Here is an 11,116-nt window from a genome sequence, read left to right as displayed (position 1 = left end):
TTTTCCTCTGCTTCTCTTGCATTTTTCTCGCGAGGCGCGGAGGAGGAAGAAGAGCAGGCCTGCTATCGTTGTCTTTGTCTGCCATTAGCATTTTCCATTGATTTGTTGGGAATAATCTCCTGGTAACGTTTTTCGCTCGTTGCCGATCTCCTGTTTTTTGTTTTGACAGGATTTCCACTTTCCTCCCGTCTTCCTGTTTCTGCTACGCAGTCATCTTTGTCGGAAATATGTTTGAACCTCTCGTCCGTGTTATATTCCTAGGAATTGAGCATCTCAATTAATAGAGATATGAATTAATTTTTGTCTGTGATCGTTCTTTTTCGATCATTAATGTTATAAGCTTCGTTTACGTGTTATGGATGAAGATGCATGACCGCCTGTCCTGTCTTCATTACTTCTCACTTTGTCACTGTTCTTTTATCGAAACTTTTGTCGTAGTTTTGGCTAATTATTTGGCGTGTTTGCACTTTAGCTCAGATAAAGATGGGGCTATCCTTCACGAAGCTCTTTAGCCGTCTATTTGCAAAGAAGGAGATGCGGATTCTGATGGTTGGTCTTGATGCCGCTGGTAAGACTACGATCCTTTACAAGCTGAAGCTCGGAGAGATTGTTACAACCATCCCAACTATTGGTGAGCACTTGATCTATGACTTGGAACCTTGGTTTGTTTAATTTCTATTTTCTCTAGTGGTCGGTCATATGTAGGTGTTGGGGTTTCACGTATTTCAAAATCTAATCCCGGCTTTGCTTATGGAAATGATCTGTGTTAGATTATGAATGATTAGTTGAACTGCTATTAGTTTCATCCGTTAATTGAAATAGTTTTATCGTTGAATCTTCCGGTTGTTGCCTCATTCATAATCTTCAAGAAGAAATGATGTTTGTAATGTACTTTGAGCTGAATTTAATGTTTTTTCATGGGGAATTTGCATACATGCCACTGAATTCTAAGCTATTTACAATTCCAACACCTAAATCCTATCGTTTATTCATACACAACCTAATTCTTCTAAATACAGCAAGTATGGCACCGCCCCACCAATCCCTACGGTTAGTCTCACTTGTTAGTATTGGTTTGCATTACAAGTATGGACACCTATCCAGTGTCGCCACGTCACCAAAATGCACCGGTACCTAGTGTATTTGGGTGACGTGGCGTCACCGGATTGGATGTTCGGACAGACGCAATAATTCGCCGTTACTTAAGGCTTTTATTGTTAGTATAGGTAGTACTGGATAAAATAAGAGACTTAAGCTGGTATTATCTAAATATCATAGAATGATGTCGCATAGATGCAAACCTCAACATCATTTATGATCATGATGCACGAAAATGGAGCTCGCTCTAGCAAGGCATTGATGTTGGCGAATATGGTTTGCAGGGGCGGATCCAGCATCTTTTTTTAGGCTGGGCAAAATTTTAGTTAATTAAATTATTAAATAACAATAACAATAATATTAATATTAATAATAAAAAATATTTTTTAATTTAATCAATATAATGCTATCAAATTTATAAGAGAAATTTTTTTTATCATTTATCCCTCAATATAATATTGATTTTGGTAATATAAATTGGAAAAAAAAAAGAATATGAAAAAAATCCAAAAAAAAAGAAAAATAAAGGCCATCATTTCCTAAAGTTCCTTGCCTACTACATAGCCATCCCTAGGACTCTTGCATCCATGCACTGTCAAATCGAAAGTAATACAACCCCAACTTATAAACCATAAGTCTCTTCTTTCTCCCTTGGATAAATATTACCTCCTACTTTATAGGAACTAGAAAATAAGCACCTTTATTTTTTGTAAGAGAAATATATAAGTATTTTTAATTATTTGGGCAAAATATTTTTTTAGAGGGGTTAAATTCCAAACTTATCCTTAATATAGGCTTTTTTTTTTCCTTTTTTTTTGAGGATGGGCATTTGCCCACACTGGGCTCTATGGGGATCCGCCCATGATGGTTTGGCATATAGCTCATATTTGGAGGCAGGAGAAGGTTTAAGAAAAAGAAATATAGATATATAATCAATTATTCAACAGAGTTTTTAGTGTGCTTGCTTACAAATGTTGAAAACTTAGGGAATAATACACAAAGATTGGAAATTGGCTTCGTTCACAAAAAGGCTAAACCACAAGGGCTCTTATACAAATTTGGACCATAACATAAATTTTCCAATCTAAAATATTCATCCAATAACCAACTTCAAAGATTAGTAGAACTGACATCAGATTATTTGACTATGAATGACATGCATGAGAGGTAATAATCTAGCTACTAAAAGTGCAAATATGATTGGCATTACAATAAGCATGGCAGCCCAAAGTCACACTTCTGAAACATTGCCCGCAGTTGTAAAACAAATTTAAGATATTTTCATGTATTTAACGCCGTGATTCAGTTATATCATTTGTTTGAATTAACTTTAAGGATTTAAGTTTCATATTAAATTACTTTTTGTGAACTTTAAATTGTATTTAGCTTCAAGAATTGTAAAATATTGAAAATACTGTATGAAAGTAGACACCGAAATTAAAAGCCAAAATTTTGTGCAGCTCTCAAAACCAAATTTGTCAAAAACTGAACGTGTCCAAAGTTACCAAATAAACTAGATTTTAACACTATGGTTGAAGTTAATTGTAAACATTCTACATAGCTTTTTATTTTGGTCTGACACGTTTATCCTTATTAAAAGAGGTTGTAATATGTTATGGTTATGGAGGTTTTAACTGTTTTTGCATGGCAGGGTTCAATGTTGAGACTCTTGAGTACAAGAACATTAGCTTCACTGTTTGGGATGTTGGTGGTCAGGATAAGGTACCAGTTTCTTGTAAAGTTGTTTGAGAATGACAAAGCAAATCTTCTTTATATTTGTAAAATGCTATAAGGTTCATGGATGGACAATGTTGCGCTGAAAAGCATCCTGAATAGAATTTTTAGGAAAAACTCTGCATACACATACATATTAACCCTTTTTCTTTGAAACAAAAACAGATCAGACCTTTGTGGAAGTACTACTTCCAGAATACGCAGGGTCTCATTTTTGTTGTTGATAGTAATGATAGAGATCGTGTTGTTGAGGCTCGAGATGAGCTGCACAAAATGTTCAATGATGTAAGTCCATTCTGTAGTTTTTGATAGATATAGTTCTATTTTTTGTTACAAATATTCTATGTATCTAGTTTGTTTGTTTTGTCATTCTTATTGCATGAATAGAAATACTAAAAATCACATTACTTAGGTTGGTTTAGATACATGCCACAATTCTTCTATATTTATGTATCTAATATCAAAATTTTGATATTTATCTATATAACACCCAAATGTTTAAATCTTATAAAACAATACCACCAATATTAATTTTTCTTAGTGAAATATGTGTTTTCATGCATATATTTATATTGAGACACTTTATGTCAAATGTTTTGATACTAGATATGTAAATGCATTATAGTTGTATGGTATGTATGTAAATTCCCCTAGTAATTAAACCTGAACGTCTAAGTTCTTTGTTATTTTTTAATCCAGTTTCTTTTTGTAATTAAAATAAACTGGGGTTGTGGGTTTTATCCCAATTTTGATCAATGCTTAAATCCTAAGTTAGGTCAACCTAAATATTTACCTGATTAAAATAGATAGATTGGAGAGCTAAATGGATTCTCCTGGTAGGTCTTAATGATAAGAGATAGATTTCACAGAAAAAAAAAATAAAAACTTTACAATCTTCTTTTTATCCGTGCATTTCATTTCAGAGGTCTAACTAGATACATATAGTGCCTTCTGTGGAAGCCGAATCACTTGACTGAATTCTATTACGTAAGTAGTTTTAGCATATCACATAAGATATTGTGCAAAAGTAAACCTGGCCACTTAGTTAACATGTGAACACATTTTTTTGAACATCTGGGCTTGGCCATGATCGGTTTCTTTTTCTTCCACAAGTTTAATCAAATCAACAATCCACATTTGTTTAAGTGTAAGTAAGAGAAAAATTAACTACTCCAAACAATTTTTGGTTGAGCTAATTGTTTATCCTCGATCTAGATATTCAATTATGTTATGATTACAATATATTACAAATTACCTAGCACACAAGTGAATGAGGCTAACTGATAAAAAGATTCAGTTAGATTATATTCTAATCCAAATCAATGTTCGCCGACCAATTCGGCTAAGCTTTTATTCGCAAAATATGCATATGCATATTTTAGCAAATGGATAATCCTAAGCTCGCATTGGCTCTTGCCCTTCAACTGAATCCCATGAATGAAAGTTCTGGCATTTATATAAGAGTGTCCACACTATCTATATTAGAAATTATGTCATATTCACATTGGTTAAAATTAATCTAGAAGTAGAGGCAGTTGGGGTGAATAAAGAAATTAATAAGCAGAAGAGATAAATACTATTGACCCATTTTGATGCTAATAACAAAGTTCCTATAGATGCATGTCACATGGTTATTTACGAACAAAATTACCATCGTCGTGTAAACCACATTGTGCATGTTTGCAGGGGCTGGAGTTGTTGTCTTGCATACCTACCATTATGTGTGTTGATTGCTAACCCACGACATCTATCCCTCATTCTTTATTTTCCCGCACATAGGAACCGCCCTAGATAGAACGGCTCTGTCCCTCTCATTTTCACTCAGCCACACAGACAACAACCCCCAAAATGCTCGCCTTCTCTCGCTCTCTATTTGCTGCATGTAGGAATGGAACTCGAAGCACATGTTCCCTCTCTGTTCGTTCAAAGTCATGCACAAAGCCATGTAGGAACCCCAGCCGAAGCTCTCTCTCCCTCACAATTTATCTATATTGTACGCGCGAACTCCCTTCCTCTCGTCTCCTTCCTATCTTGCGCCTTTAATCAGAGCTGCACGCAAGAAGTCGGGCCCCTCTAGACCCTCGAACTCCCGAGCCCTCTGTTGTTCGATCTCTCTTCGTCGCACGCGAGACCCTAATCCGACTCCCTCTCTCTCGTTCACTAAATCATGTGCAGAAGACTGTTAGGCCGGGCCAGGAAGCATTTCCAATCAAAGACCCAACCAACCTGTTCGTCCCTCTCCCGCGACTCTGACCTCACTTGTGTGTCCAACCTTCCAAATTAGCATCCAACTCAGTCTGTCGTTACTCAATCACTCGACTTGATCGACCCTCGATTATCATCACTCTTTATATACTAAAGTGTATAAATTTCTCTCTTTCTTACTTCAACAACAGGCACAGAAGAACCCGCGTTCTTAGTATCTTTAATTTGGCTTAGAGAATAATGAGAACATATGAAGACCCCACATTTGTTGTAACTTTGATCCGATCGGGAAGAACAAAAGACAAATGCCTACCCCTAACACAAGGAGATGTCGGGAGGCTGACAAAATTTTGAACAACTGAGAACATTCATTTAGTTAAATTAAAAAAGGAATTTTTGAACAAATAAAAAATGAATGGAATAATTTATTAATTATAATCTTGGGTCAAAATACTCGCTCTTTGCAAAGTCCCATGATCATGATGATATTAAGACCAAACTATCTATATGCAATGAGGAAATATAAATTTTCAAGATGTAATTGTAGGATGTACCGACTAATTGAAAAGACATGAACAAATTACATATTAATAATAAATATTAAATGCATTCAGAAGTCATATTTCACTAACATGAACTCAATTCGCAAATAGGTTCTAATCTCATGTCGTAATTCACTCTCAATATAAACATGAGATAATTAATTCAGGCGTACTAAGAGATAGATTAATTTGCAATAAACACTCATTTTATAGATATATACAGTTTCTTAGGCTTGAGATCATATTTGCAAATTAATATAAATTTAAACATTTTATTAAAGCAATGATTATAACTTTTAGAAGCAAATATTTGCCAGCATAGGGTGTCATATATATGAAGTCTTTGATATTAAAACAACATAGCAACATCGAATAATTGTTGAAGTTGAAAGAAGAAGAAGACAGGAAAAGGCAAGAGACAGAAACGAAAGGAAGGAAATAGAAAACTATTATTTCACACATAAACATTACAGAGTACAGTGGATGAATATATATAGTTGTGTACAGGTTTAGAAGTAAATAATAACGATACAGGATAAGAGTATAGGGTCCAGCTTCTATCAGAAGTTTCATTGAGTTTTTTTTTTTTAATATTTAATGTACAATGAAATATGACTATCATATCTCCAAAAAGATCGAAGGCATGGTAAGTAACCAATGAGGGGAACATGTCCTCATGTTTTTATTACCCTCACAAACTTTGGAGTAGTCTTAGGCTTCATTTGGAACTGTTTTTTTAATACTTTTTAAAATAATTTTCTAGTACAAAAATTTCTTGAACTTAAAATTTTTATACTAAAAAACTGCTTCAAAAAATTTTAAGAAAACCGTCCCAAAAGAAGCCTTAGTAAGACAATGAGAGAGAGCTGGAGACCAATTATATACTTGAATGGTTGTATTTGATATTATCTCTATTCTTCGTACTCATCAAGTGATTCTTACAGCACCTTCATTTTGAAGGACATGCTGCTAGAAAACAGATTAGTTGAACCGGTTATATGCCGATCCTCTTCGGTGATGAATATATATAGGAGGAATAGGAATTTAAACCTAGTTTAATAATTTCATCAAATATGTTGGTTGATTGATGTGAATAAGGTTATCAACTGAGATCGCCATGTTAGAGAGGATTAATTTTACATCTATCATGGTTTGGACATCATTGTCTGATGCATTATAACATCATCTTGATTTAGCAAAATTTGAGGGCGTTTAGTTGTTTCTATTGAATCAAGGAAGCTGACTTCTCCTTTCAAACTGAAGCAGTAATGCGAAACTCTGCATGTCTTGGTCATTGTTCTATTAATAGATCCAAAACCTTAGTTATTCTACTTTTCTTGGTGCTTGTAGGATGAACTGCGAGACGCTGTCTTGCTCGTGCTTGCGAACAAGCAGGACCTACCGAATGCTATGAATGCCGCTGAAATTACAGATAAGCTCGGTCTTCATTCACTTCGTCAGCGACACTGGTTTGGGATTTTCCTTCTCCAAACCATGACCTTGTAATTGTAAGCAAATTATTAGGTCTGGTCACCGGACCTAAATTTTCGTCTGGATTCCATACGCTTTTAGTGCGCTTTTGATGTATTTTTGAAAAAGAGCAGCTAATATACAATTTTAATTGTATTTTAGCTGCTTTTTTGTTGAGTATTTGCAAAAATATAGTAAAAGCACAGCAAAAACGTAACAAATATCTTACTCAATGAGTATTCGGTGTCTTTTTATTGTGCTTTTGCTGCGCTTTTCAAATACTCAGTAAAAGGGCAGCAAAAGAACAACTAATATCCAGTTAAAATTGTGTATTAGCTGATCTTTTTCAAAAATACATCAAAAGCATAATAAAAGCGCACTAAAAGCATAGGAATCTAGAGGAAAATTTAGATCCGGTGACCGGACCTAATAATTTGCCGTGATTGTGTGACTTGATGAATAATCTTATAGTATAGCTTTTCTATTCACGATTTCCTGCTTTGAAGCTATCCAGGAATCGTTTTGCTTATATTGTTTAAACAAGTTAACATAATCTCCTTTTTTACTACTAATAGCTCGTTGCTATAAAATTAATGGTGGAGATGTGATTTCCAGGTACATCCAGAGCACCTGCGCCACATCCGGTGAAGGCCTGTATGAGGGGCTCGATTGGCTTTCCAGCAACATTGCCTCAAAGGTACTTAATCATATCTCCCATTCATCGGGAAAATTATTAGGTCCGGACACCGCACATAGATATACGTCCAGACATCCACTTAAAATTTGACACGTGGGCTGAGTTTTGTTACGCTTTGACTGTGCTTTACCCACGCTTTTGCGCTTTTGATGCGCTTGGCTTAAAGTTCCGCGGACACATTTAATTTATAAAACAAAAATTAAATTTAACTGAATATTCACGTGTCAATATTTTATTGGAGTTCAGACGTATCTCTACGTCCCGACCTAATAATTTTCCCATTCATTGAGCCTTTGCAACGGTGCGAAAACAGACAATTTGAACTATTTCTCCAGTTTTATGTTTTTAATATTCATAATTTGTTTACTCGGCATTTAAAGAAAACTAAAAAGACTTGTATTTGTAGGGTTGATAAATCAGATTACATATCAGGAGCACATCTATGCTGTACATGGATTCTATGGTTGAAAGACGTGGATGGTTTGATTTTTCAGACTTATTCATATGTTATTTGTATCTTTTGTTTTCAATAGAATATAAGGAGAAATTTTTTTATTCTAAATATGTTTTGGTTGCCTTGTAAACTTAAAGTATGCCAATTGTCTTCAAAGGTTTATGCAGTGATTGAGAAATTATTGTGTACGCAATCCAAACGCAGAGTAAGGTTCGGATGCTGCATATTTATTGCTTATTTTATTGCGTATTTTTTGATACATAATTGTTTCTACGTATTTTAGCAGCAAATAAATAATACTCACTAAATATGTAAAAAATACGTAGAAAAAATTATGTATAAAAAAATACGCAGTAAAATAAGCAATAAATACACAACAGCCGAACCTTACTCTGCATTCGAATTGCGTACATAATAATTTATAGCTTTGTTGACCCAATTATCTTATAAATCTTATGATTTTTGCTCATATTCTATGATTTTTTTTTCTTTTTCTATAGAAGCTGCGAGTTAGTTATGAAAGATGCGAGTAAGGTTACGATCGACGTTGAGGTATCTCTATACTAAGTCTAAATTAGTTGTGATACGATAAATAATGTGTAATGAATTTAGTGGAGGTGTAAACGAGTCGAGTAGTGGTCTTATTGAGCTCAGCTTATTAGTTAGAAAGTTGGCTCGAACTCAAGCTTATTCCACTGTAAATGAGCTCGAGCCGGCTTGTGAGCCTCGGCATGCTTTTTAAAATTTAGACAGGGTTAAAAAATATTTAAATTTAATAAATATGTTTAGCATTTATTATAAATTTTTTAAAATGTTTAAATTTAATAAATAAAATAAAATTATTTAAAAAAATCTTAATAATTATTCGAAACTGCTCGCGAGCTCACGAGCCGAATTTCACCAAGCTCAAACTCGAGTTCGTTTATTAAACAAGCTCAATCTTGACTTGTGAGCTCGATAAGCTCGTCTCACAAGCCCATAAATTAGTTTGAGTTCGAGCAAGCTCACAAGCGCACCAAAAACATAGGTAAAACGTAGTCCAAGCGTAGACAACGAGATGTTCTAACGGGCTTACCTTCTCATTTTGTCATGCTGGGAAAATTGTATGTTGGGTGCTGCTTGATAACATAATTTTTAAATGAATGGATTTAATAAATATATATTAATTAGAGTTCATGTATTTTAAAATTATACGTTTTTTTTTTTTTTGGTATAACTTAAATGTTAAAATATTTTTAAATATGCATTTTAAATATTTTATCTATTTGTATCTCTTTTGTCTATAAACTTGCTGCAACGGTTTAATAATGATTGTAGACGAGAGCAGAAGAGGAGGCCTTGTGAATGGTGATTTTCCAATGAAAGCAAAATAGAGGCTTTTTACCATTTTCAATCTCTCAAAATTTACTTTATATTTTTTCGTCGATCTGAAGTTCTCAACGCTTAAAATGGTTGAAATATAGAAAAATAAATTTTAGTGTATTCATAATATTTCAGATCAAACAACTTCTTCCATAGAAGTTGTTTGATTGGCTAAAAAATAAATAAATATAGTTTAAAAAAATACAATGTAAAAGGAATACACTGTAAAAAAAAATAAATTTGAAGTTACTTGGGGTGGTGGTGGTTGGCGACAGGTGACGGTGGCCAATAGTGGTAGCTTGTGGTGGTCCGAGACTGTCAAACGAGCTTACTTGCGGTGTAAACCGTTCTCGCTCAGAAGTAGACTAATTTTATTTATCTAAAAAATTTTAAGAGATTGATAAATGGCAACTTTAAGCTTTGTTGGACAGCTCCAAGAAGGTGGATGGGACTAGAAGCTCCAAGATGAGGAGAACACATTATGTACACTCAAAATCCCTCTGTACATAATAATTTTTCGAATATGGGGGACGAGGGCGTAGTCGGTCGCAATCTTGATTAATTATTATGTGCGGACGCCAAACATCGTCTGGAGACCAAACAGAATGCGCCACGTCACCTTTCGCTCGGTATCGTGGCTCGGTACTGTTGACGTGGCACATGTTAGGAAGCCAATCCACGTCATTCAGCTAATCATGTGGATATCCTAACGTTATTATGTACTTTCTTTTATTTGTTACTCTTGGTTGTCTATATAAAGCCTCCTGTACAACCTTTACATTGCAATAATACATATGTTTATTTCTTTTTCTCTTCCTGTTGTTATTTCCTGAGCCTGCCATGAGGGCTTTCATGATATCAGAGATCTCTCTGGACAAAGAAATCTTCTCTGCTTCCTTCTCTGCCTACCACTCCTTCCAGATCAATCTTGAAGTTCCGCTCGAAGAGATATCTCCAAGAAGAATCTCTGTTCTGGGCGTTAACCCTCTCTTCCTGTTTCTTCACCGCATCATGGCCGATCAAGATTCTACTACCTCCCGCCCCACCAACACAAATCTCTCCACCTACCTCAACGAATTCACCATTCCCCCCCTCTAAAATTCTTGATATCTAACCTCAAAAATATAGTTCCCACCTAACTCACCAACGACTATTATGCCATTTGGCGTCTTTAAATTCTTCAACATTTTGCTGCCAATGGCTTTCTTGGTCATCTCACCGGAGCCACAACACGTCCCACAGATGACTCCAGCCCGGATCTCCACCTATGGTGCCAAATCGATAGCAATTTGATCTCTGCGCTGTTCGCCACAATCTCCCAGTCAGTGCTTCCATACGTCCTCTCTGTCACTTCCGCTCAAGAAATCTGGTCCATCTTGGAAAGAATATTCCAATCAGCTAATCGTTCCCGAGTTATACAACTCAAGAGCAAGCTTCACCATTGCAGATGAGGGATCGGACAATGCAGCAGTACTTGGACCAAATCAAAATTTTAGTTGACAACATCACCGCCACCGGCTGCAAAATCGACACCGAAGACATCATCTTATACAT

General features: G+C 35.1%; 1 protein-coding gene across 2 annotated transcripts; it reads left to right on the top strand.

Moving 5' to 3' along the window:
• On the top strand, positions 1–8,634 carry LOC110111440 (ADP-ribosylation factor). Of its 2 annotated transcripts, none has more exons than XM_020843333.2 (7): positions 1–122; positions 473–631; positions 2,750–2,820; positions 2,998–3,117; positions 6,930–7,048; positions 7,665–7,746; positions 8,153–8,634. In XM_020843333.2, the coding sequence occupies exons 2-7, from the start codon at positions 484–486 to the stop codon at positions 8,156–8,158; spliced, it is 546 nt and encodes a 181-aa protein (XP_020698992.1). In that variant the 5' UTR covers positions 1–122; positions 473–483; the 3' UTR covers positions 8,159–8,634. The 2 variants fall into 2 exon arrangements, with proteins under 2 accessions (XP_020698992.1, XP_020698993.1); XM_020843334.2 differs by having other exon boundaries at positions 6–122; positions 478–631.
• Positions 8,635–11,116: the final 2,482 nt, after the last annotated feature.

This window comes from Dendrobium catenatum, unplaced genomic scaffold (assembly GCF_001605985.2).
Source record: "Dendrobium catenatum unplaced genomic scaffold, ASM160598v2 fragScaff_scaffold_1414, whole genome shotgun sequence".
Taxonomy (NCBI): domain Eukaryota; kingdom Viridiplantae; phylum Streptophyta; class Magnoliopsida; order Asparagales; family Orchidaceae; genus Dendrobium; species Dendrobium catenatum.
The sequence above is the reverse complement of the archived record's forward strand: the minus strand, read 5'-3'. Positions and strand labels throughout refer to the sequence as shown.

Coding starts and splice junctions, on each gene's coding strand:
- LOC110111440 (XM_020843333.2), top strand. CDS start 484: ATGGGGCTATCCTTCACGAAGCTCTTTAGCCGTCTATTTGCAAAGAAG. Junction 632..2,749: donor TACAACCATCCCAACTATTG/GTGAGCACTTGA, acceptor TTTGCATGGCAG/GGTTCAATGTTGAGACTCTT. Junction 7,049..7,664: donor TCACTTCGTCAGCGACACTG/GTTTGGGATTTT, acceptor TGTGATTTCCAG/GTACATCCAGAGCACCTGCG.